This window comes from Petromyzon marinus, chromosome 3 (assembly GCF_048934315.1).
Source record: "Petromyzon marinus isolate PM22_M1 ecotype Great Lakes invasive population chromosome 3, UKy_Petmar_22M1.pri1.0, whole genome shotgun sequence".
Taxonomy (NCBI): domain Eukaryota; kingdom Metazoa; phylum Chordata; class Hyperoartia; order Petromyzontiformes; family Petromyzontidae; genus Petromyzon; species Petromyzon marinus.
In genome coordinates, this window is record NC_133669.1 from 6,243,628 (window position 1) to 6,270,070 (window position 26,443).

Consider the following 26,443-nt stretch of genomic DNA (forward strand, 5'->3'; position numbering starts at 1 on the left):
CTTATTTCCCTCATTAAAATGCAAATCAATTTATAACATTTTTGACATGCGTTTTTCTGGATTTATTTGTTATTCTGTCTCTCACTCTTTAAATAAACCTACCATTAAAATTATAGACTGATCATTTCTTTGTCAGTGGGCAAACGTACAAAATCAGCAGGGGATCAAATACTTTTTTCCTTCACTGTACATGCGTCACGCATGCCAGCATTGTACAACATATGGTCACAAGGCAACTCGTACCTTTGAAAATTATTTTAACATTTTGCAGCAATTGCCGACTGGACAGATGCTATAAATGCACCTTAGAAATAGATTAATCTGGACGTGGTGGGATCCTAAAATGAATGACCCGATATTCCCAATCGCTGCCCCTATGTGAGTAGGGCAGTCCCCACAGCCACCGCTTCCCTTTCTCCTGCCTCATGAGCACCTGGCATCAGGCTTGTTGCCCGCGGAACGTCTGTACCCACCCCCCCTTGCCACTCGTGCTCTGTTCCGGGCACTCGTTTAAAAAAAACTAATTTCAACGGTGCCGGCTCAAAGCTTGCTCAAGACCATTGCAGGGCAACTCAAGACCATTTTGGGCATGTGGAAACATTTTCAAGGTGAAAACACTGTTAACATCTTCACACTTGTGCACAGCCGACAAGGGGTGGCCGGGAGCGCTCGCTCGGACGACCGCTCGCTCGCTCGCTCACCGTCCGTGTAGTGGAATATGGCAATACGGCCTTGCTTGGGTTCCGCCTCCTCGGGGTACACCATGGCTGTGCCCACCACGAAGTACGTCGTGGGGTCCTTCCCCAGACGGCACGACACGATGCTCAGAGCGTACTCGCTCGGGAGGAACTGGTGCGCATGCAGCACTGCGCAAGCGCCAAGGGCAAATGCATTACGGGTAGGCAGTACCAAAACTCAAGCAAGGTCAATATCAAAATATAGCAGGGTGTAATTTTGAGGGCATTTACCTATTGTTTTTGAAAATATGGTATGTTTACGAAGTTAGTCAATGGTCTAATGCATTCACAAAATTGAATGCACCACCACCATCCTAGCATGGATGAAAAAGTGAGTCCGAGTACATCCGACAGCATGACATTTTATGATTCTTTCTCAAAATGTTGATTTCGATCTGACTTATGGTTCTAATTTGTTACTGTACCCAAGTAAAAAAAAAACTCTACGATTATACTCACTCATTTATACTCACGTTCATGACTACATTCATGACTTAACCGATTGTGTTTTTAAAAACAAAAAGGAGCCAAGTGGAAAATGTATCCCATTAAGATTAATCCCAACTTAATTTGGCAAATATGAAGAGCTATTTTCTCAGAGGGGTTTCAAATGATAAGGATACGCTCATGGCGCACCAATGCAAACAACAAGAGGGGTTTCAATGTATAAGTGGGGCAGAGAAAGGAGATGAGGATGGACCGAGAGGTAAACTTCAGGGTACCTTCAAAGGTGTGTTGGTCGATGACTAGCAGGCTGTGCACCTCTGTCTCTTCGCCGTACGAACTCTCGTGCTGCGCGCTGTTGCTCGAGAACAGCTTGCTGTTGCTTACGCTGTTGGAGAGCGCCTGGGGAAGATCGTATACATTACCGTTACAATTCACCGCTGATTTATCCTAGCTTGTTCGACATACTTAAACACGGTCTCTGTTGACAGACAGTCAGGACTGATAGAAAAATAATTTAAATTGTAAGAAAAAAAAGGTACAAGTAATGGAAAAAAAATCTAAAAATTAAATTGCAATGAAAAGCTAAACTAAATCTTAGACATTTCAATAGTTTTCTTTGTTCTAAAATGTTTCCAAGGAACCTTGCATGGTCTGCAATGTTGAATGCGGGCGGGAGAAAGAAGCATTTATGTATTTATATGTATGTTGAACTTCTTTCGCACCATACGTAGCCAACCGTGCTAACCAGAGATGCAATACCATCAGGAATTGGCCTTGATGACCTCTTCATCTTGTATGCATGCCCAGCTTGTAGCTGCGCTTTCCAGACATTGGGGAAGGGAGCTAGGAGAGGCCCTCACCTGCGTGCTGGCACTCGGTCGCACGAGGCTGGTGCCCCCGTTTTGGTCGAGTAACTCCACGCGGCTGCTGAGAATACCAAAGCATTGCGATGACTCCTGATAGCAAATGCGCCTGTGTTCGAACAGAAGACAAAGGTGCACAGTTTTCAGTTTCGACAGAGACCCATCGGTGCAAGCACAGACAATGGATGCGTGCGCGCAATCCCATTGACGGAGGTGTGTTTGTAGACTCAGTGGTGTCTCTAAAGCGTACAGCTTTCAAGTTACAAGAGTTAATAGCCTGTGGTTACGGACTCACTTGGGAGATTCGTTGAGTGGCACTGTTCGGATGTGCAGTTTCTGAATCTCATCGATGGTGCCAATGGTAAGAGTGCTGTTGTTCGCCAGCGCCAAGCTGTACGTGAGACAACCACATATCACAAGTGTTAAACACACACGCACACACAGCGCTACCTTTGATCCAACAAAATGTCCGAGAAAGAAATACTTCCCCCTCTCGCCCCTCCCCGTGTGAAGATGGCATTTGTATCAAGTCCAACTGTTCGTTTACATGCTATACAAGGTTTGTTTTTAAGTGTGCGTACTTAAATCTGGAGCAGGTGTACAAAACATTCCAGGTGAAAAATATGAGCACAGCTAAGGATATTTTTCTGATGTGCAATTCCAAGAAAGCGACCAGAAAATAAGCTGTATATATTGCTTAATACCTTATGAAACGTAAGCAATCGACTTAACAAAATTAATTTCCCAAATTAATGAATTGACCGGGAAACTTGTTAAAAATAAAACTCAACACATTGTCAATAACACATTTTGTCACAGGTAAAGTAGTTACCAGAGAGGTAGGGTCTTTACCTTTCTGGCCTCTCTATGCATTGTGTTAAAAGGCCATTGCACAAAACATCAACTATTATACACTTATTATTTGAAGGCAGTGTTATTGATGAACGAGTTGAGTTTTTTTGTTTGTTTTTGTGCTTGTACACCCCTGCCAAGGCAGCGTCACCAAACAATTCTAACTTGCTCAGTGGTTTGTGATTAGTAAATAATTAAAACGGGAAAACTCCAGCTGGTAAGGAGGTACCTGTCAGGGTAGCCTTGTGAGTTGAGGGGGCACATGTAGTTGACCTCCTTTAGGTTCACGTTGGAGAAGACCAGCTTGTGGTTGCTACTGTAGATGACGGTGGGGCGGTCCGAGCAGGCAAACACGTTGGTTGTGGAAAGAGACTTAAACGTGCGCAGCACTGTCGGCTGTGTGCCCAGTGTCACCTTCTTCTTGTCGCTCAGGTAGCCTACACGACAGGGGGGGGATGGAGGGGCAGGGGTCAAAGGTCAAGTGGGAACAAGTCAGCAGGAGTAAAGGCAAGGGACGTGGTTGGCTACATACTGTGCAAAAGAAGTTCAACATACATACGTGCCACAGAGGTTTGCTGTGAGCCTGGCAACCTGGTCGATAAATAGCAAAGGGTGGCAAAGAAGGGCAAAGACGTTTGCAGAGTGCTAACAAATGAGTAGGTAGGGAAGGGGGCAAAGGAATAGAAGAGCATCATAGGAATTCCAGTGAATAAAGGACATTAAGGGGGAGGAAAGATAGCGAGTTAAAGACCCACATTAATCTAACTGATCCAGAACCGTCGACCTTCACTCACCGCTGTCCACACTGAGATTGAAGTAGAAGAGGGCTCCGTCTCCAAGTGCACACAACAGGTAATGGGCTCCCTCGAACGTTGTCATCAGGATCGAGCGTGGGATTATCTCTGATGGGACAGCACAACACAGTGAATTGAATGGCAAAGCAAACCTCACAAAAATCAGTCACCCACATCACACTGACGCAACTCATGACACAAGGATGAAACTGCCTGCTTTGGAAGTTAATTAATCATGACGGGAAAACCCATATAGCAAGTGCGCATCATTTAGAAAACATTGCGTATCTTGGGGCCAGAGCACCACTATATTCTGTTGACCTTAAGAGGCAGCAGTGTAAAAGCAATGTGAACCACAGGGGACTGCAGCCAATTATATAACAAAACTGTGGCACAGATTAAAGAATGATAATGGCACGTTTATAATTATCAACAATTGTGCAATACAGTAATTCAAGGTAGATGGTCGTGTAAACAAAACATGGCACAGTCCAGACAACTGTCCATGTTCAGAATCAGAATATGTATGTATACTGGAGGAATCTGATGGGGGGGGTCACAACATTATAACAACAATCTACAGAGGTCACTTTAAACAGTGAAGGTGCAGCTCTGCAATTTCTTATTTACACCACTGCTGGCGGAAGTGCCTCCACTAGGGGCAGCCCTAGAGAGCCCCCTCTAGAAGATATATGGCCTACTGTTCTAACGCTGGCCTGCCGCCTTGCAAGAGGTACCTGCAATTTAACCAACACACGATCTGTAATTGGCGGTGGTGTGCTTATCTATACTGCTGGGTGGACAGAGGTGGGAGGTATTTATGAAACTTGCCCATTGCTTCAACTGCAGGACCGAAAGAGTTCAAAGCGGCGACCTCTAGATTGCAAGTGCACTGACAGCATGGGAGCATCCCGAAAATCAAGTCACTGTATTGCCGTACCAAAGCTGCTACGCAACCCGCGGGTTGCATGTCCGACACCCACCGCCTTTCAGGGATAGTCTGGTGTACACTCAAGAATGCGTCCAACAACGAACGAGGATCAAACCGTGCCCCACCTCCACCCAGCATCTCCTTGTGCAGTGTGTCGAACGAGGGCAGACGCAGGATGCGCGCAGAGATATCCGTCCACAGGCCCACGGCACACAGGGTCGAGTTGCCGGCCCCATCGCCCAGCGGCGAGATGTCGAGGCATGCCACCTCATGCTCCATCTCGGTGGAACTGTGGCGAGGGAAGAAAATACTCCATCAAATTTTGAAACAATCTATCAAACCTCTCCATTATTTCTAAGGAAGTTACCTCAAGCTCGCTAGTGTGTTCCCTTTTGTTATCCTCGTACATAAATAACGTTGTCTCAAAGGTAATCCACTTGGAAAAAGGGTCTCCATGCTCATGGTGTGATCTCATATAGATGCCTGCATCATCCAAGCACCATCAAGGCTCAGCTGTGCTTATCGTCCAAGAAATAATGAGATTGGGCACATTGTGGGTTATTCGGTCATAGGCTAAGTGGCTAAATAGAAGTACGACGCCAAGGTGCCAACGTCATCACATTGTGAAATACTTCACGTGGGCTTTAATGACCTGACATGGCATTAGCAGTTAGCACCCGGAGCGTCCTGTGCAGGGAGTCGGCAACCAAAATAACAAAGGGAGGCATTTTTTTTTCGAATTCGGTTTAAAAAAAAAAAAACCTCAACATTTCAAGAGCCGCAATGCACGTGAATACGAGACGGCGGACCTGAATAAACGACGTCACGGAGGAGTCTTTAAAGAGCCGCATGCGGCTCCGGAGCCGCAGGTTTGCCGGCGCCTGGTCCAGCGGGGCCGGTCAGGGGCCAGGGTGAAAAGCGAAGTGAGAAAAGGGGAGCAGGGCCACTGCCGTTCCAAGGTTTGTGATCACCTGACTTGCTTGAGTTGCCCTGCCGAGATGTCCAGGTAAAAGAGCATACGGCCCACGGCGCACACCACCTGCGCCGCGTTGCAGGAGGCCACACTGATGTTCTTGCCACTGGGCTCCTTCCACTCGCTCACCAGCGCCTTTGACTTGTGGTCCACCAGTCTCACGGATCCACAGGTTATCTAGCACAGTAAGGGGGGGGGGGAGAGAGCAAGCATGCACATGTCATCAGTCATGATCTATTCATGGTTGAAGGTCTCACCAAGATGTCGATATCTCACATAGGTAAATGCCATGCAACGATCCATCTAGCACCTGCATATGTGCTGATATAATCACTCCACCTCCGCAGAATACATTACATCAGTAGTAAGACATCAATCAGATTGATCGTTAAGAAATGCAAGCGGGCTTGGGCATGGTACACCGCTTGAAGGGGCGGTGGCCCTGGTAAAGAAGAACAACAGTAACAGCCAAAGCAAGCAGCACACATGTACAATGTGCAAAATGCTGGAACAAGATTCACTTCAAAATTGAACAAATGTAAAGTGCACCAGTTCAAATCCTATGATGACATCAGAAAGTGTGTTGGTAGATGTAATGTATGGAATGTGGGATCGGTTGGTAGTTTTATGTGAGTGCGTGGATGGTGTGTGGGGTGTGTAGCTGGTATGGAATTGAACAGAAGTGTTTCATACTGTTCAAGCATTCAAATACATTTTCTCAAGTTCCCTTTCAAATCCTCCAGGAATAAATGCAAAATTCGAAAGCGGTTAGCGGTCAAGCGTGAGGAAATGTATGGAAAGGTATTTTTTAATTTGGGAAAAATGTTTGCAATTGTGTGGGTAATGGAAGTGTAGAAGAGTCGGTAATGAGTGTGTGGGGGAACCTCAAACCTGGATGAGCTGTTCATTGGCCACGTTGCCGCAGTAGAAGGTCTGCTGCTCATCACAGAAACCGGGCAACTCAGTCTCCTCCACCTCCTCACCGTTCAACATGAGCACTCTGCAAACACACGTCAAAACACGTACCCAAGCAGAGTTCTTTTACTTACATCAAAGCTGTTTTTGGCTCGGTGTTCGCACCAGCTTCCATTAAATTAAACTACACATTCCACACTAACTTATGTCAAACACGACGCATATCTCCAATTGGTTGTTTTTTGCGATCATTTTTTAACCTTTTTCTTTCCGATTCTGTTCCACGTGTGACACCTGCATCAAGTCATGACATTATTAAATAAGTATTTAAGCTTTTACAGCAAGCAATTTGAGTCTTCTGTAATCCTTGATTGAGCCTTCGCCACTTCATGAGGTTTCAATGCACTCACATCATGGGACGAGGATCAAGGTAACTAAATAAAGCGACAATAAAACAATGACTTTCATTGCTTAAAAGAATTGTCATACCGTGTCTGGCCGACAAAGGAGAGAACAAGCATGTCATCCAAGTCACGTGTGGGGTCCGAGCGGAGAGGCCACAAGCCTGCCACGGCCAAAGATTAGAGATGGAGAGAGAAAATAAAAGGACATCGTCATTTACTTTTCAGATCTGATCTTGTTATTACTCTCTGTATGTATGTTGATCTTCTTTTGCACCGTACATAGCCAACCGTGCTAATCGGATAACCCTGAATAGGTCGCTCATTCACCAATGAGATGATTACATTGGCACCAACGACAATAGCTCATTCTGATCGGAATATGAACATTAACATTGACATCACAGATGCTCTATCGAATGGAGCAGCATCCTAAATTGGGACAAGTGTGCCGAAATGCGTGTCTGGTTAAGTGGCGTGTGATCATGCCATGTATGAGTGTGTGGGTGTGGATCGGTACCCTTAATGCCCGGCAGGTCAATGCTGGCGTGCTCGTGAATTCCAATGCCATTGCGGATTATTCGCAATGAGCCCTCCTTGAATGCACCTGAGCATGTCACCAACTGCTCCGCACACACGAAACCCACACACGCACAACACACACGATCACGCACATATTTTACCAAGTAAGAAGCGACCTTCCCACAAATGATAGCTTAAAGTAGCTTATCAGGTGGACATTTTTAGCAACCAAATACTCTAAACACATGTTCTAAATGGAGAGGGAAATCCGGAGGATCCAGAGCAAAATCCACAAAACCACGAGCAGAACATGCAAACTCCAAATAGACAGCAGGTTGGAATCGAACCCACAACCTCCCGTATACCAGGTGAGGTAGTTAACACCTCGGCACCGTGGCGCCAGAAAAAAAGATCCATGTGCAAATGCACATTGATTCACATCGACATGCACAGACATGTGGAGATATACCACATTCCTCTGGCATGTGGAGATATACCACATTCCTCTGGCATGTGGCCCCTACTAGGTAGTGTTTAGAGATGCAGTACGAAATGTGCTCTTTGCTGTGAACTGCTTAATAACATTATTGAAGGTGTTTTGACCAAAACATCTAGTCGAAATCGACAGAAAATACAGCATGATGGTGATCATCATGTACACGTTTGTCAATGGGGTTGTGCGGTCTATATAGTGGGCAAAAGTATTGACAAAGGGGCTGCAACATGTGCATGCCATATGCAAGAACACGAGCACTCACCTGGCCCTGCCCCTGCCGCTCCAGGTCCACAACGCACATGTCCACAATGGGGCCCAGGTTGGTGAAGGTCTCCATGGTTGTGACGTATGAGCCCTGCTCATTGCTGTCAACATTCAACTAAAACACACAGTAGCCAGACACAATACAGTAAACATGTAACTAGGCATTCATTCGTTGATTTAAATTGATTCCTATGCTCATAATACTCACATTCAATCGTATGAAAATCATTGGAGAAGTGGTTTTCTCCTCCAACAAACCCTACAAGTTCAAATCCAAATTAGGGTCAGCTGAACGTGTCATCCCTCTAGATTTTGCAAAATTATTTCAGTAAAATGTTCGCACCACATTTTGGCATGTCAAAAGTTGTTGCTGTGCAAAATATTCAAGTCACACCAATGGCTGCTCGATACTTTCAAGGTAGATCACTTGGGATGTGTTCCCGATTTTCAGATTCGAAATTTTGTATGATCCCAAAAAGATTTGTTTCAGATTGATCTGAAAGTATGACGTCACAGAAAACTATGTCGCATAATCGTTAACTTCCGTGATTTTCCCGCTAAAGCAGTGTCACGTGGCATCAGGTCATGTCACTTTAGTTAGTGGGAAGACACATTATTATATAACCAGCCTATAGCCCGTCCCGATGACGGGTGTATTACAGTAAATCTGAAATAGCCTAAAAAGCCCGTCCAAGGATGGGTGTATTGCAGTAAATCTGAAAAATTCAAACGAACAAAATATGTTCCGCTCATGATTATTAATGAGGGGGGGGGGAGTCCTCCATGTGGAGTGACGTCACCCGCTCATTATTATGTGGAGTGACGTCACCCACTCATGATTATTAATGATAGCGTTACGGAGTTAGCGTGACATCAGAGTTCTGGTTTTTATATATATAAAATAACTCTGAAATGTTTAAATCTAAAACTCATCCCTAAGATGCACAATGCCCATTGCTAAACATAACATGTTTACTTTAATATATCTTTATTCATTTTCTGAAGAGTTAAATGTGTGGCTCAAGTTATGGTTGTAGTCAGGATTAGTTATGCAATGGATCGGGGGCTATGAAAAATTAGGGCAATGGTCACAAATAAACGACATAGCTAGAGCTACATTTAAGATTAGGACATCCATACAATTACATTATCATGTTGCATAAGCATTACCATCACATCACTCTTTCAAGCACTCAAACTACTATCATTCTCCATTCTTATGTGAATATTTATCAATTACCTTAACCAGTTGGGAGTCTCCGAGTCTTGAACCGATGTAGACCACACCATTGTCCAAGTAAGTCAGACATTCGGCAATAGATGTCTGTTGAGGGAGAAGACGCAATGACGCCAACTTTAACACAATTGTAACCATCAACTATACTTATGTTTTTTGTGGTATTTTATTTGTCACATTCTCTTCTGTAGTTTTTCAGAGTTGAGAGTTCAAAACCCTGTCAAGGATAAACCCATCTACTCATCCTACTTCATAGGGTGTGAACAATTAATGATTGTTCTGTGGAAAGACTGGGCCCTGCCATAACAATGTGGAATTTTCACAACGACCTCAGGGATGCCAATGGATGAACACTGTGTTTTATATGTAACCATTCCTTACATGAACATTAATTTACAATATTTTTTAAACATAGCCTTTACCTAACAATTACCCAGCTTACAATACATGGGTCAGAGATTTTTTGAGAGGTAGAGTGTAGTATGGAGGAACTGGTATGCAGGTAAAATAAAAGCAACACGATAATTTTGCTCATAGCAACATATCTTGTTAAGGCAATGCTCTCCTTTGACCCTAATCGGGCTCCAGGATTCTTAAAACCAGTAGTACAAAGCTTTCACATGAGGTCTCCGGCTCACCTCCCCGAGCATCTCAACTCGCAGATCCCGCACGGTGGCCGTGCCGTCCATGAGCTCATCCCTCTCCAGCAGCAGCATGAACAGCCGCCCCTCCATGTCGCCCAAGAGGTAGCGGGAGCCGTTGGCGTCCACGCGATTCTGGCACACGATGGTGCTTTGCTGGTGGTGGAGTGAACCAGACAAGGCAATGGTGAGAAAATTGGTGTGGAGATGGTAAAGCATAATTGCTTCTCAGGATAACACATAAGCAGAAATCCAGAATTACACCATGGGTGAGTAATTCAGCAGATTATCAGGAGCGTGATAGTGATTTATTTTTTATTTTCCTCGTTTTTCTGAAATTAGGGGCAAAAACGTGGTAATATTATCACATCACCATCCATGTCAGGAGATTTCAGACAATGAAGCCCCACTAACATTCCATCGAAGGTAGATGGATTTTTGAGAGATTATGGTTTATAGAGCCCAGACTAAAAGATGAAAACTCAAGACACATGACATATAAACTTTCAATCTCCACCAAACAGCCTGCCAGAAACCCAGGTTGGAACTAGCGCCAGCAGTCCATCACGGTAAACCAAAATCAATTCATCAAGGGGGTTGTGTAACCATTTTGCTGTACGGTGCTTGCAGCAGCGCCGTTTATCCAAAATGTGCCATGGGCTCCGTTGCTTTCAGGCTCGTATGAAGGCTAAACATCGTCAGGTTGGAAGAAGGCCTTTAGCCTCTGAATGTTTGGATGCATTTGTAAAATCGGGTCTTTCAACATCTTAAGAGTCTCAAACCAGGCTTTTCAGATGTTGTAGGCATATGGTTGAGGTGGTCAAGGGATGGCAGTGCTGAGTGTCACCTCCTCATACACGTGGGTTTTTTCTCCCAATATTCCTGGTTTCCTCCAAAATTCCACAAACTAATTAATGGCAATTCGTCAAACATCCCAATGCAGGACCCTCCTGAGGAAGTCTTGAGACTAAGATAAGCTTATTATAACAATTCACATTTACCTTGATGGCAGGAGGAGCAATGGGTAGATACTGGTCACCATTGTGGTATGTGATAGCTTCCTGTCCAATAATAAGAGCTCCTCCCATTGGCTGGGGCACTGTCACACACAACACACTCTTGATTAGTTGCATAACAAAAAAATGTGACGAATGTGCCTAGAAGTATGTTTCACCCCAGTTAATGTATACTTAATAAGAAATTAACATCAGTGCAGAATATTGCTGTACATGTCAGAAATTAAAAACCAAAAAAAAGACGGCTGTCATGAGCTCGTAATGGCTGTGACGCCGTAATGAGCCAATGATGATGAGGTACTGGGGGTTTATATCCCAGTTCCAACCATTCATAATGAAAATGGTGTCATGTTGCATCGGATGTCACTTTTGTTCATGCTCATAAATGCGATGCAGGGAACTCAAAGCTCACCTGCAATGACGATTCCAGCTTCGGCATCCACATTGTCCTGTTTCCAAGGCCCCTTATTAAACTCCTTATCTCGAAGAGACACCTCATAGGTCTTCACATGCCGACCTTGGGGGTCCTTTATCATGACACCACCACAACCACCACAATAATGATCATCACTAAAAACACGACACTCACTACCATCAACAAGAAAATATCATAAGCATGCCTAATCACCATCACCATCAGCACCACAATACTTGGAATTTTATTAATAAAACTGGGAGTCGGCTCCATGATCTGGCGATAACATGACCAAGTTGTTGGATCATACCAACTCACGGGTGTGATGTTAAAGTGCATTTACTTTAAGGAATTAAGGATTTTGTTGAGCGTTGTTCACCTATCCCCTCTCCCCCCCCACCCCACTGGGATAGGGTCTGGCACAGGCAATGCCTGCTCACTCTTATATGAAAGCCATTTTACCTTGCAGCATTTTTGTGGTAGCCTATAACATGGCTCTACCCTAAAGAGACACTTGGGAAAAATGGAACAATCATAACCATATGCTTTAACATAGTTTCATTATAAATGTATTATTCTCTAATCCTATATGACTGTTCCTCCCAGACCGCCCAATGAAATAATCATATTTTACTTTATTAAACCTAGTAAAAACTCTGTGAATGTGTCCAAACACAAATCCAATTTAAAAATTTTAAGATTATCCGATTTTGTGCAGTTGCCGAGGTATTCTTTTGAGTTTCCAGAGACATCAGCATGATATCTGACTGTTGTGCGATTCAAATTATGAGGAAAACTTCCCCTACCACTTGGCCACCAGCAGTAATGTTTATTGCATGACAGTTAAAATGAATAAAAACTTATATTTCATTCTCAGAGCTGGAATTAAGTTAAATTAAGCACAGAATCGTGTTCATTTGTGACCGGGCTGAGCCCATTAACTCACATCACATGATAATTTAGTTAATCACAGGCAGCTTGCAGCCTCTGAACGACCTAGCCAGCTCACACAAAATAAATAAAAAGTTGGTAGATCAGAGCTAAGAGGTGATCCCTGCTGCCCTACGTGCCTGGTATACGAAGCAAATGGTTGGCACGGCACAGCCAAACAGGAACTTGACATCGATGACCATGAGCTCCTCCAAGCGAATGTTAAAGGCCTTCAGCTCCTTGTTGTCCCGGTCAAGCGGGATGACCTTGAATAGGCCATCATAGAGGCGCAGACCAATCATGCGGCTCTCGGGGTCTACAATGCCAATGATGCCCGTTTCTGATGGACGTCCAATACGGTCCTGCAGAGACAAACATTACCATTAACACCATCTTTGCCTCCACATCGGATTACCATCATCATTCTTGTCAATGTAAATGATGCCAACGCAAATCTTCACCATCGAAATTGTCAATATCATTCCCATTACGCACTTGTATAAAACGTCATTGTAATTCGTAGATTCCGAATTGGCATCATACTTCACCGTAAAAATAAGCCATTTTGAAAGCTTTGACTATTGCATACATAAACTTACGTAGATGTCTGTATATCCACAAGTGTTTAAAAGTATATATTGGTAACATTGTGGTTTATCTGAACCTGTCTGTTCCATGGTGATTTCCCAAGCATTTATGTAATGGAGCGGTGCTATTACCTGCACGTTACCATGTGCCCTCGTGATGATATCCACATTATCCCCATCCTGTTTGTACTCCAGGATGCATGCGTTGTACTTGGCAGTCAAGATGAAGAGAAGGTCTTTTTTTTCTCCCTGGAGACCACACAACATGCTTCATCGTGATGTAAAATTCCTTCATAACCAATAGCAACATCGCCCCCTACTGGAAAACAAATGCAGGCCAGTGCTGTGTTCACCTTGTGTTGCACAAGCCACCATTCGGCAGTCCTCTAGGCTAGAACATTGAGGCCTGAAACGTTTCAGTACATTATGGGTGCAATATGAATAAAATAATTTTTTATTACTGTAAAATAAAATTACACTCAAAAGGAACGTGTGGGTGAACATTCCCCAAGTTCGAAGTTTTCACATTTTACAGGGTGACCATGATACATTAGTGCGATTACACTTTACCCTCATGATTTGAGGTTGATGCAAAATAAGGGGAAAGTGGTTTGTACACCTCAAAAAAGAAAAGCCTACAGCAATAATTCCGAAATGTAGCTTCACGAGTAATGCATCATAAGTATGCATCAGTTTGTTTTTTTACATGTGGACAGTAGACATGCACCTAAAAGAAACATTATACCCACAGCACTGTCACTTCTTCAGGTACATCCCAAGAGTGAGCAACACGCTTGCGTCATTGTGACGCAAACATTAAGATAATATCATTGCACATATCTGGTTCAGCGCATTGAAAGAACCATGCTTATGAGTAATGTCAGTTTTTACAGTTCTTGATTGACTTGATACACTTTCTGGCAATGCACGAATTCAGGTGTCCCCATGCAAATCATGAAAAAAATCTTCCATAAATCCCTATACCGTAGTTTGAACATCTTTCATTAAAACTTTAATCGCAATTTTTCACCACAAGAACATATCTGTTTCATCTTATTTACAACTCTACCGCAGCTCCTCCATGCAACTATAATGGATATGATACGGCACTGTATCAGAACACATTCGTTGGCATAGCGATTGACCCTCATAACCCAGATGTCCAACCCAACGTTTGCATCTACGATGCATCAAGGATTTCTCACTTGTGGCCGGAAGAGCTCCATGACGGAAATCTTCCCGTACATGCCGACCTCCTTGACGGCCCGCAGGCCCTCTGGCGTCACCACGTAGATCTCTAACCGGGTGTTCTTGGCAATGAGGAGGTTCAGGTCCTCTGCGGACGTGAAGTGACCTGCACACCGTGGCATCAGTTACAAATAACAACCCACGTTATGTCCGGGTACCTCTTAATCGGGAACCCTGCTTTGGCAGAGATCCGCAGAAGAAAGTAATTCCCAACAGCGAAGATCAGGGAAAAAGTGCACGATTCAAAAAGCATGTTTTTAGATTGAATTACGTGGTTCAATGCGAACCGATGTTTTTTTTTTTGGAACAATGAGCCAGAGAGATGTTAATATTGTGAATTTACCTCGGTCGCCCTTGTGAACGATGCACAATATACCGTGTCGATTTAATCTCCTGGTTAAATAAAGGATACAATAGTGCGGTGTCTTGTGTTTTACTTAAGTCCTGTACGGTTTGTGGAATGCTATTGGCCTAATGGTTACTAATCTGCGATTGAGTAATGCCGTGCTTACCCCAGCGCCCCACAACAATGGTAAATGGTCCCATTGGAACCCACGGAATGCCCATCTGTCTTTGGATATGCATGCTAGGACTACGCAGGGCCTCACCACTCACTGCAAGGTTATGAATGCCATTGGGGTCTCATGGAGGATAACATATCTGCGTGTTGTTCTCCATTTGGTGTATCCATTAAACCCCAAATTTACACAGCCAATTTAGCCACCGCATACACGGGACACTTCCTAAAGCTGCTGGCTAATAACCTCCCACAGCAATAACAATACAGTTCAATTTAGGAGACAATAAGACGGCGCACAGCACTAATCCTAGCGGTCAAGATACGATTGAAAATCATTCCGAGGGGCCAAAGCACACGCGTGCCGTGGACATTATCCTCAATCCAGACACTTTGCTGGGAGCAAAGTGTGACCGTGATGTTTTGCAATCGTAAACGCCGTGCATTGGAGGCTACAATCGAGATGTCTGGCTCACAATTTAGTTGCAATGGTCGATAAAACTGTACGGGGGGGGGGGTGGGCTGGCTGCAATGTAAATTGACTAATGTTGAGTTTGTTTTGTTTGTAGAGCAATACACTACGGCACTTGTGAACGTTGGAACGCACACGAGGTGGTGATGATGATGATGAATGCCACGAGGGGGATGGACGTCTCAGAGAGGAAGGAGCCCTCCTCCTCCTCCCCGCCGCTGCCGCCGCCGCCACCTCGCGTCGGCCATAGGAGCCCGCCAGAGGCTTCGGACGGCCTGACCGAGGCGGGGTTTTTACACAGCGACAGTGGGGCTCTTGATGGGAGACGGAGGCAGTCGATAACATCGCCACTCTATGAATGAACATTGCACGAGTCGCTAACCACCTCGACCCACGCACGCCACGAAGCACCCCCCCCCCCACAGCCCCCCACGTGTCGAAACGGGGCCCCATTGCGGCCTCGCACAGGAGGAGGATGATGATGGAGGTGCTGGTGGTGCTGGTCGCCTTCCCGCTTACCCGTGACGCACGCGTTCACAGCCGTCGGCTTGTGCGCCGTCACCACGTAATTGTACGACATTTTGTTTTCTGCTGCTTCTTCTTCTTGTTGTTATCCTGTGGTCGTTCGAAACAGTTTCAACGACGGCGCCCGTTCTCCCACCACCACCACCACCCCCCCACTCTCTCAACCCACGCTTCGAATGCTGACGGCTGCTTTGTAACCACCGCCGCCGCCGCAACGACAACAACAAAAACCGCGTGCCGCTGGGATTTCGCGTCGTGTTATCGCGTGCGTGGTGTTCACTGTGCGTGTGGTGTCGGTGTTGTTTGCGTGTGCTCCCTTGGCTCGCTCGCACCCTACTTGCCGCCGCCGCCGCGAGGCCAACCCAGTCAGTGTACAGGTGCCCGAGACGCCCAGTGCCATTGGCTGCAGCGGGGCGAGGGGTCACGCGTGTGCAAGGCAGCCGGCCATTGGCGATGGGATTGGTGATTGAGTGGCCGTAAGACCACTCCCACCCTCCCTCCCACCAACACTCCCTCCCACCAACACTCCCTCCCACCCTCCCACCCACCAACACTCCCACCCACCCTCCCACCCACCAACACTCCCACCCACCCTCCCACCCACCAACACTCCCACCCTTCCACCCACCAACACTCCCACCCTTCCACCCTCCAACACTCCCACCAACCCTCCCACCCACTAACCCACCCTCCCACCCACCAACACTCCCACCCTTCCACCCTCCCACCAACCCTCCAACACTCCCACCAACCCTCCCACCAACCTTCCCCCCTCTCCCACCAACCCCCCCACCCTCCCACCAACCCTCCAACCACACTCCCACCCTTCCACCCTCCCACCAACCCTCCAACCCTCCCACCAACCCTTCCACCCCACCCACCCACTAACCAACCCACCAACTCACCCTCCCACCCACCAACCCTCCCACCAACCTTCCCCCCACAATCCCACCAACCCTCCCACCAACCCCCCCACCCTCCCACCAACCCTCCAATCCTCCCACCAACCCTCCCACCAACACTCCCACCCTTCCACCAACCCTCCCACCAACACTCCCACCAACACTCCCACCCTTCCACCCTCCCACCATCCCACCAACCCTCCCACCATCCCACCAACCCTCCCACCAACCCTCCAATCCTCCCACCAACCCTCCCACCAACCCTCCCACCAACACTCCCACCCTCCACCAACCCTCTCACCAACCCTCCAACCCTCCCACCAACACTCCACCCCACTCACCCACCAACCCTCCAACCCACCCACCAACCCTCCCACCAACCTTCCAACCCTCCCACCCACCAACCCTCCAACCCTCGAACCCACCCACCAACCCTCCAACCATCCCACCAACCCTCCTACCAACCCTCCCACCAACCCCCCCACCCTCCCACCAACCTCCCCACCCTCCCACCGACCTCCCCACCCTCCCACCAACCCTCCCACCAAACCTCCCCACCCTCCCACCAACCATCCCACTCTCCCACCAACCCCCCCACCCTCCCACCAACCTTCCCACCCTCCCACCAACCCCTCCACCCCCCCACCAACCTCCCCACCCTCCCACCAACCTTCCCACCCCCCCACCAACCCCCCCCACCCTCCCACCAACCTTCCCACACTCCCACCAACCCTCCCACCAACCATTTAAAACGCGGCAGATTTTGCAAACAAGTCAACAACTCAGAGGTGCGGAGTCAAGCTCAGAGTTACTCGAAAGCCTGACCCAAGAGATGGAAGGGCCTTTAGATGTTTCTTGAAAGTCAGCGTGCATTTGATGTTGCAGATGTGCAAAGGGATAAGAGAGTTGCACACCGAGGAACATGTTCACTTACTTTTACTGAGAAACGTTGAAAATGTTATTGGAAGTGCCTGGAATGAACGCGAGGAATGAGGGACCGTGCATTGTTGGATTTTGTAAAAAAAAAATGTTGAAATGCGACTTTAACGTAAGGTATATCGAATTCGTTTCCTAATGTATAAGTTGCGTGTGATTGCGAAATTCCATATATTGAGTTGCCGTATTACGAGCGATGACGGTAGCGAAGGTTGCAATATATCTGTAACAAAATTATTGTATTAAAAAGAAAAAAAAGAGGGGGTCTAAAGGCTTTGACGGTACTCGGTTAACCTATGGCAGCGACACCTTCTCATCTTTAACTATTGGATTAATTTGGAATTGATCACAAATTTCAATCGAAAGGGTCTTTGCACGGTGAGCTATGACGTCGTTGGAAACAGGAGGCGCTTCTGGGCTATGTAACTTGCTACCTGCTCCGTTGATGCATTAAAAACTGTTTTTTTATACACATAGCACATATATTGTATAAATAACTTTAAATTAGCACAACTAGTGTAAATACTTTTAGATTTTTTTTATTGCACATTACCACGTTGATGAACATTTCAGCAAATGATTAAGTACATTCAATGATTGTTTATAAAGTGAAAATAAATATTATCATGGGGGTTGGATTTGAACCTGCGACTTATTTGACTGCCGCCGCCTTGTGGCGAGGGTTGTAATTGATTTTTTTTCGAAATAATTTACAAATTAAAAACGTTCAAGAGGGGGTCTAAAAGGCCTTTTGTAGATACTCAAGCTATGGCAAGCGACACCTTCTCACCTCTAACTATTGGATGAATTTGTAATTGATCCCTCGTGGCTCTCGTGACAGGCATTAGACCCACGAATAACAGGGCAAAGGTGCCTGAGCACGGTGAGCTACAGCGTCAGTTGTAAACAAGAGCCGCTTGTTTGGGCTATTATATAACTGCTCAACCTGTCCGCAATACCCTTGATGCATTGAAACACTTGTTTATACAATAACACTACTAGTTTAAATACTTTACGATTTTTTTTATTGTATGTTACCATGCTGATAAACATGACTAACTAAATATAATGATTGTTTATTAAGTAAACTTTTTTATATATTAATACGGCGGTTGGATTTGAACCTGCGAACCCTTGACGATGCCTCCGCCACCTTTTGGAAAGGGTTACAACGTTGACCCCCGACGTTCTTTATTTACTAGCGGGATGACCTCGTCCCAACAAAAGGTGCTACATGATTTAAGACTCTGTTCATTACCCCCCGCTGTAGCCAGCAACGTCGTCAATACAGTACAGAATTATAATTATTAATTGATGAGTGCCTACCTGATGACAGACCAAATGCAGACTCTCATTGAACACCCTGTGCCCTTACAAATCTCAACGTTCTTCCTACAAAGTGCCATCACAAGGGAGAAACACAAACAAATAGACACACTTTTGTTTAACGTATTGAAACGGCTGTACCCCGTATGGACCTGAAAACTCAATTTCCCTTGTACAATAATAGGGGAGGGGGGGGTGATATAAACCGTATGGGTTGACACGGTGAGTGAGTTGCTTTAAATAGTCGTGGGGAGGGAGGGATGCTGCGGCGTTGCAAATCCTCATCAGCCACCCACCAATTGGCGGCGACCATTGAGGAGGAGCCGAGTGGAGCAAGGGGGTGGGGAGAGCAAGGGGGGGGGACCCAAAGGGGGGGATAGAGCAAGGTGGGGGGTAGAGCAAGGGGGGGGGGTAGAGCAAGGGGGGGGGTAGAGCAAGGGGGGGGTAGAGCAAGGGGGGGGTAGAGCAAGGGGGGGATAGAGCAAGGGGGGTAGAGCAAGGGGGGGGGGGGGTAGAGCAAGGGGGGGGTAGAGCAAGGGGGGGGTAGAGCAAGGGGGGGGTAGAGCAAGGGGGGGGTAGAGCAAGGGGGGGGGGTAGAGCAAGGGGGGGTAGAGCAAGGGGGTGGGGGGTAGAGCAAGGGATGGAGAGAGCAAGGGGGGAGAGCAAGGGGGGAGAGCAAGGGGGGGGGCAAGGGGGGGGAGCAAGGGGGGGGGGGTGGCGAGCACGAGGGGGAGCAAGGGGGGGAGCAAGGGTGGGGGGAGCAAGGGTGGGGGGAGCAAGAAGGGGGACAGCAAGGGTGGGGGGAGCGCAAGGGTGGGGGGAGCGCAAGGGTGGGGGGGAGACCAAGGGTGGGGGATAGCAAGGGTGGGGGGGAGAGCAAGGGTGAGGGGGGGTGGAGAGCAAGGGTGGGGGGGAGAGCAAGGGTGGGGGGGAGCAAGGGTGGGGGAGAGCAAGGGTGGGGGGGAAGAGCAAGCGTGGGGGGGGGAGAGAAAGGGTGGGGGGGGAGAGCAAGGGTGGTGGGGGAGAGCAAGGGTGGTGGGGGAGAGAAAGGGTGGGGGGGCAAGGGTGGGGGGGGAGAACAAGGGTGGGGGGGGCAAGGGGGGGGAGCAAGGGTGGGTGGGGGGGAGCAAGGGTGGGGGGCAAGGGGGGAGCAAGGGTGGGGGGCAAGGGGGGAGCAAGGGTGGGGGGCAAGGGGGGATCAAGGGTGGGGGTAGGGGGAGTGCCCGGCCCAATGATCCCGCGTCACTCTGGCGCGGCTCTGCTCTCTTCTCCGTGCTGGGCGGGGGATTGTGTCGCCCTCAATCTCTCCCGCTCGTGTTGAATCGCTCGTGCAGCCAGAGCCGTGTTGATGGTTGAGTGAGGTTGTTTTTCTCTCATTCTCTTCTACTACTTAATCTCGTTATCGCGACAACAATACACCTTGTGTGTGTGTGTGCGTGTTGCTACGTTTGAGGCCAAACGATGTTGCAGCAGCGGAGACAGCAGCAGCTGCTGCTGCTGCTTTGAAGCAGGCGAGGCACGTCGAGGTTGAACAAGCAAAGGTTGCGCCCACAGGTCTGTATGAGTGAGCGTGTGTTTATTGCTTTTTTAATGACAAGTTACGCGCACATGGACATCTTGCAGGTAAAGCTGCTAGCTGTTTATTCTATATTTTTCTTTACCCGTTGGTCAAAAACAAAAATCTACGAGCTGTACGTGACGGGGTGAGCTTATGAGCATTCTGTATGCAAAGATTCCGGTACTGTATGTTGATTAACAAGGGGCGATTGCTTCACGGCAGAGGCCTGCCTCACTTGCACTGCAACACATGCCGGGCTTCTCTATTCAACAACCGTGCATCATAGTCTGTGTGGTACAGCTGTGTGTGGTACAGGCTGTGTGTGGTACAGGCTGTGTGTGGTACAGGCTGTGTGTGTGGTACAGGCTGTGTGTGTGGTACAGGCTGTGTGTGTGGTACAGGCTGTGTGTGTGGTACAGCTGTGTGTGTGTGGTACTGGCTGTGGTTGTGTGTGGTACAGGCTGTGTGTGTGTGTGGTACAGGCTGTGTGTGTGTGGTACAGGCTGTGTGTGTGTGGTACAGGCTGTGTGTGTGTGGTACAGGCTGTGTGTGTGTGTGGTACAGCTGTGTGTGTGTGTGGTACAGCTGTGTGTGTGTGTGGTACAGGCTGTGTGTGTGTGTGGTACAGGCTGTGTGTGTGTGTGTGGTACAGGCTGTGTGTGTGTGTGTGGTACAGGCTGTGTGTGTGTGTGTGGTACATGCTGTGTGTGTGTGTGTGGTACAGGCTGTGTGTGTGTGTGTGTGGTACAGGCTGTGTGTGTGGTACAGGCTGTGTGCGTGTGTGTGGTACAGGCTGTGTGTGTGTGTGTGGTACAGACTCTATCTGTGTGTGGTACAGGCTGTGTGTATGGGGAGCGGTAGTGTAGCGGTCAGCGTGCTATACTATACTACGAACCTGGCGACCCGAGTTCGATTCCCGCACACGGCCACCACCACCAGTGACGATTATCTGAACCGGTCATGGGCATCCTCCCCTTGGTCGACTCAGCCTCAAACGAGCACCGCTTAAAGCTACGACTTCTACAGCCTTCAGTGTGTGTGGACTTGTGTACACACGGCGTGTTAACTGCGTGTTGACGTGGAGCGTTCAACCAGTACAGTTTATAGGCCCAGGTGGCGATGTTTTAGTCAAACGCAAACACGTGGCCGACCGTGCGATATCGCGACCGTGTTGATTAAATTGCGTGCTTGTGTGTGTGTGTTTTTAACCTTTAATCGACCAAGTTCGTGTGACTGGCCACGTAAGTTAACATTCCGCTGGTGCGGTTAAACGAGTGCGAGAGGGGCAGGCCTGACTCGCGCTACGAGTGTACGCACACACACACAGACACGTGTGTGCGTGTGTGGCACAATCCTTTAACAGCACACTGTGTGGTTATATAATGACAGGCGATGTATGCCGCCGTAACATCAGAATTGACCTAGCTACCTTTATGTTAAAGTGTCGTGATTGTAAAGGTGTGCGCGCTGTGCTGTGTTTGTGTTTTAATAAGGCTTGGGCGCTGCACAGAGGGCCTGGTTGACGGCGGTCACGCGTGGACTCGGGATGTCAATTGACTCCCCCATGAACACCGCCGGAGTGTGCTAACATTTGTGCGGCGCGTTTGTTTGTCAATCCACTGCTGTATGAGAGCCCGCTCGCCTTGCATGCTGTGTGGTTTGTGGTTGGGAGGAGGGTTTTTTTAACATATTTCACTGCGCTGGAGACGAAGCAGTACAGGGCAATTGGAACACTGTACTGTACTGCGAAGTACTGAAATTGATTTTGCTTCACTGCACTCTGCTGGCAACGTGGCACCGTAGCAGCCTATAGCACCTACGATTAGTATGTTTGGCTAGGTATTGTGCGAAAGAAGTTCTACGTACATACATGGTGGTCACTCATACAAGCAATATCCAAACTCGAAACTGGCCGCTTATTCGGCTCGTAGAATAATATCATTCGTTTACATAGGAAAGCCGTATTGTGTCGAGTGAGTGTCTAGTATGTGTGTGGTTGGCTAAGTGTTTAGATGAGGGTCTTGTAATTCTAGATTTAAAGCTTTCGTGACTGCTAGAATCCATACTCTTTGGTTCTATTGGGTAAAGTCACGTAGGTGAAAACAAAATAACAAAAAATCACGACGTTTCGGCCACAACACAAGCGGAGGACAGTCTCGTCCCTTCACCTGATGAAGGCCGCTTGTGTTGTGGCCGAAACGTTGTGATTTTTTGTTATTTTGTTTTCACCTACGTGAGGGTCTTGTAACCCTGTCCGTAGAACGGACTGCTCTGTAGTGTAGCTATTACAGACGGTGCAACGAAAACAAACGATACTTTTGTATCATAATTTCCTTTTTTTAACAATGCCTTATGCAAGGGGGTTTTGGATTGCAATACGTGCACAGTGGTGTCTGTCTGAATGACGATATGGTTGAAGGATGATGGCTGGGGGTTTGATGAATTGTTTACACAGCAATGCTTGAGTCTCAAGAGGAGTGTCAAGTGATTTCTGATGAAAATATCTGGCCAATTGCTTGTCGGTTGTGGGCAGCAGTGTGCAGTGCGACAAAATCAATTGATATACTATACCATGCTGTCACAGCTGTGGTCCCCCACAAGTTGTACGGCGTGGGGAGGCCCTCGTCCAGCAGTGTATGGACAAACACATGGCTGTTAATGTGCTTGCATTACAGCAGTACTACCCTGCTGAGGCCATTTGAATATAATTAATAATGAAAAGGGCATTAATTTATAATAATATGGATTTATTTTTACACGTGCCTGCCAAAATAAACAACCTCAAGATTTTTGTACCAAGGCAGTTGGGTTCTTGCTGCAAGTTCACTCTTTATTTTGAGACTGCATCTGCATGTGTTTGCTGGGGGTCCCAATTTCCTATGCTGTGCACCACCCAGTCTGATCGGTTTGTGTGTCATGCATATTTCTGCTCTGTGTGCAGAGCCCATCTTCTGGTCTGCTGTGGCCACGTGTTCTGTGTCACCTTTGCCATTGCTCTGCTATCTCGACAATGAAGAAACATAACTAGGTACAACACAGTCCAGGTTTTTGATTGGGCGTGTCTGTCTCATTTACAGGGTGCCCGCGGCCATGCCCGGGAAGTTGAAGGTTAAGATTTTGGCGGGGCGCCATCTGCCCGTCATGGACCGCGCCAGCGACCTAACAGATGCCTTTGTGGAGGTGTGCTTCCCATCAGTTGTCTCTGCGTGTGGCTGTGCTGTGCACGGGAGGAGTTCGATACAATACAATTTGAATTTGTGGAGCCTCTAAAAGTGAATAGCATCTCAAGGTGCTGTCGAGAAATGGCCTCCTAATGTTGTAGTGGCAGTACACTACACCATGCTGCTCAGTGCTGGATTGTGTAAATGGGAGTGTCCAGGACCGGCTCAGATAACTTGCGTTAGCTGTGCTCAGGATCAAATGCATCTGGTCAGGTCCATAACGTAGTACACGCCACTTCACTGCTGCTCCTACCCTCCCCAGATAGAGTTTCCGAGGCAAAAACCCCTGCCTTTCTGTTCCATCCAATCCTTACACAGAGGTGAAACTAGAGCCCTTGCTTATACAGCTGCCGCTGTCCATCAGGAGCCTTGTTTCAGAGTTGACACTTGTGAGATGCTATTATTGACAGCAGTTAATTGAGATCTTAAACCAAAAAATCCTTTAAAATAAACTTTACGGCTCTGCCACGAGCTCTATTTATGGAAATGCTGCAGTGTGTTGGAGCACACAACACAGAGCACAAATCAAATAAGAATCGCACCACATTCGATATTAATGCTGTTAGTAATACTTCCGCTGACAGATTCCTTACCTGCACTAATAAGCCATCGTGAATCAACCCACTACTCCAACCCTTCACTGGTTCTTAAACCAGTCCTGGGAATGACTGCAGAATGGATCTGACCCTTTATAAGATCCTATATGAACTTGCTCCTGCCGAATCTCCACTCTAATAACGTTGTATACCCCTCATGGGCTCTTCCGTTCCAGTAACCAAGGCCTTATTTTGACGCTCCTAGGCAACCTTCACTCAGTGGAAGGTCACGCATTCTACTGCTGCTCCCCTTATTCTGGAACTCCCTCCCCCTGCCAGTTTGTATTTTTGTTGACTCCCTCTATTCAATCTAATGCTTAAGATAGCCTCTTCTTGTATGCCAATGGCTGGCTGTATTGTCTCTTTTCCTAAAAAAAAAATGTCTGTGCATATGTCCCACTATTTGTAGTGTCTTGAGATATGTAAGCATTTAGTTAGGCACATAAAATAAATTAATTGCATTTGAACTTTAAGTAGATAACTGGTGGATGTTTTGGGAAATATCTCTTCTAAGCAGAGGGTAGAGAGATTAGCTGACTTATAGTTAGAGATTGCACTTATCACTGTGGTGTCCTGTGAAAATTCATACATTTGAAGAAAGTTGGCAAATTAACTGTATAATTGACATTAATGGATTTTCTGTTAGCGGACATTGAGTAGTACACACACTTTTAGGTCCAAATTATATATGCACACTGGTTAAAATTGAAGGGAAAGTGAGGACCCATAACTGAAGAACTGCATACAGGATTACAAGTGCTGTATTAACTCCAACTGCAAGGAAAGGTTTTTAGTTTACCGTCATCACAGGTGTCCTTTATAGGGCTGTGCATCAGCAAGTCTGTGCTGATCCCAGCAAATTCGTGCTCCGTTGTTTAGTTGGTAATCCGTTAACATTTTAGACAGTCTTGTGTGTAGTTGTTCACTTGTTTTTTTTGTATTTGTGTTGGCTTTCTCACAGGTCAAATTTAGCAACATCACTTTTAAGACGGACGTATACCCCAAGTCCCTGAACCCGCAGTGGAACTCTGAGTGGTTCAAGTTTGAGGTGAGCCGTTTTGTTGTGGTTATGTCTTAAAAACAGATGTCTTTCAGACACAGCATGAAAAACACAACTTTGTTGAGGTACTGTATGCTTTTACATTAGTTGAGGAGCCACTGAAATACACAATTTATTTCCAAGACAGATCATAATATAGTAATAGGTTGTACCCTTTTAACTGGCACAAAAACTGACACCTTTATTCAAGGCATCATGTTTGCAATAACCACAACACAAGCAGTCAAAATGCAAACAAAAGAGACAACTCTGATAATAATATGCACTGTCCTTGAATTTGATTGGTCCATACCCAAGACAGCTTTTCTTAGAGCCTAGTCTCCACTGGTGTTGGACCAGAAGACACCAAAAGGCGTGCAACTCAAAAACAGCGCACTATCAGAGTATTGAGGGCTCGGGGTGAGCATTTACATTATGAGACCTCCTTTGCCAGTAACAAGATATAGTAATAGGTTTTACCCTTTTAACTGGCACAAAAGTTGTACGCCTTTTGGCATCTTCTGGTCCAACACCAGTGGAGACTAGGCTCTAAGAAAAGCTGTCTCGGGTGTGGACCAATCAAATTCAAGGACAGTGCATATTATTATCAGTTGTCTCTTTTGCTTGCATTTTGACTGCTTGTGTTGTGGTTATTGCAAACATGATGCCTTGAATAAAGGTGTCAGTTTTTGTGCCAGTTAAAAGGGTAAAACCTATTACTATATCTTGTTACTGGCAAAGGAGGTCTCATAATGAAAACAGATCATGATATTTGTAATTCCATCAGCACTGCTATATTTGATTTTTTTTTATATTGTGCATTTGTGGGTGTGCTGTTTGAAGCAGCTACATAGTAGTTTGTGTGTCAAGTTATAATCCTGGGGACCCAAAAGGAAATCTTTAGCAATGCACACATCTTTGTCAGTATACTAACCACTGTTCCACCGCTCCACCTGTAATCAGCTTGTCTAAAATTAATGGATAGTTTTTTGTATTATATTCGCCAAGCAGGTGCCTTTGCCTAGACCCATTGCTGGGTTTACTTTGGCCATGCTACCAAGATGATCGCAGGGCACAAGTTG

General features: G+C 46.7%; 2 protein-coding genes across 15 annotated transcripts in view; one reads left to right on the plus strand and one right to left on the minus strand.

Annotated features, from left to right (window-relative positions):
• DDB1 (damage specific DNA binding protein 1) overlaps positions 1 to 16,227 on the minus strand; it is a 28,486-nt gene extending 12,259 nt beyond the window's left edge. Inside the window, exons 1-20 of the mRNA XM_032972080.2 lie at positions 15,778 to 16,227; positions 14,227 to 14,375; positions 13,154 to 13,270; positions 12,575 to 12,796; positions 11,502 to 11,616; positions 11,075 to 11,172; positions 10,071 to 10,229; positions 9,436 to 9,519; positions 8,194 to 8,310; positions 7,434 to 7,536; positions 7,002 to 7,077; positions 6,489 to 6,597; positions 5,596 to 5,774; positions 4,750 to 4,913; positions 3,694 to 3,801; positions 3,129 to 3,336; positions 2,343 to 2,438; positions 2,045 to 2,156; positions 1,460 to 1,583; positions 702 to 866 (exon numbers count right to left, since the gene is read on the minus strand). Of these exons, the coding sequence (XP_032827971.1) occupies positions 702 to 866; positions 1,460 to 1,583; positions 2,045 to 2,156; positions 2,343 to 2,438; positions 3,129 to 3,336; positions 3,694 to 3,801; positions 4,750 to 4,913; positions 5,596 to 5,774; positions 6,489 to 6,597; positions 7,002 to 7,077; positions 7,434 to 7,536; positions 8,194 to 8,310; positions 9,436 to 9,519; positions 10,071 to 10,229; positions 11,075 to 11,172; positions 11,502 to 11,616; positions 12,575 to 12,796; positions 13,154 to 13,270; positions 14,227 to 14,375; positions 15,778 to 15,838 (2,566 nt within the window). The 5' untranslated portion in view covers positions 15,839 to 16,227. The remainder of the gene's footprint in view (positions 1 to 701; positions 867 to 1,459; positions 1,584 to 2,044; positions 2,157 to 2,342; positions 2,439 to 3,128; positions 3,337 to 3,693; positions 3,802 to 4,749; positions 4,914 to 5,595; positions 5,775 to 6,488; positions 6,598 to 7,001; positions 7,078 to 7,433; positions 7,537 to 8,193; positions 8,311 to 9,435; positions 9,520 to 10,070; positions 10,230 to 11,074; positions 11,173 to 11,501; positions 11,617 to 12,574; positions 12,797 to 13,153; positions 13,271 to 14,226; positions 14,376 to 15,777) is intronic.
• A 3,936-nt stretch (positions 16,228 to 20,163) lies between these two features.
• The window catches only part of C2CD5 (C2 calcium dependent domain containing 5), a 65,016-nt gene continuing 58,736 nt past the window's right edge, over positions 20,164 to 26,443 (plus strand). For 7 of the 14 annotated variants that reach the window (XM_032972188.2, XM_032972105.2, XM_032972123.2 and 4 more), the window contains exons 1-3: positions 20,165 to 20,501; positions 23,583 to 23,685; positions 25,284 to 25,370. In XM_032972188.2, the coding sequence (XP_032828079.2) occupies positions 23,596 to 23,685; positions 25,284 to 25,370 (177 nt within the window). In that variant the 5' untranslated portion in view covers positions 20,165 to 20,501; positions 23,583 to 23,595. Of the gene's footprint in view, positions 20,502 to 21,324; positions 21,747 to 23,582; positions 23,686 to 25,283; positions 25,371 to 26,443 lie in introns of those variants that run through there. The other 7 variants (XM_032972114.2, XM_032972177.2, XM_076073236.1 and 4 more) reach the window with 3 other exon arrangements.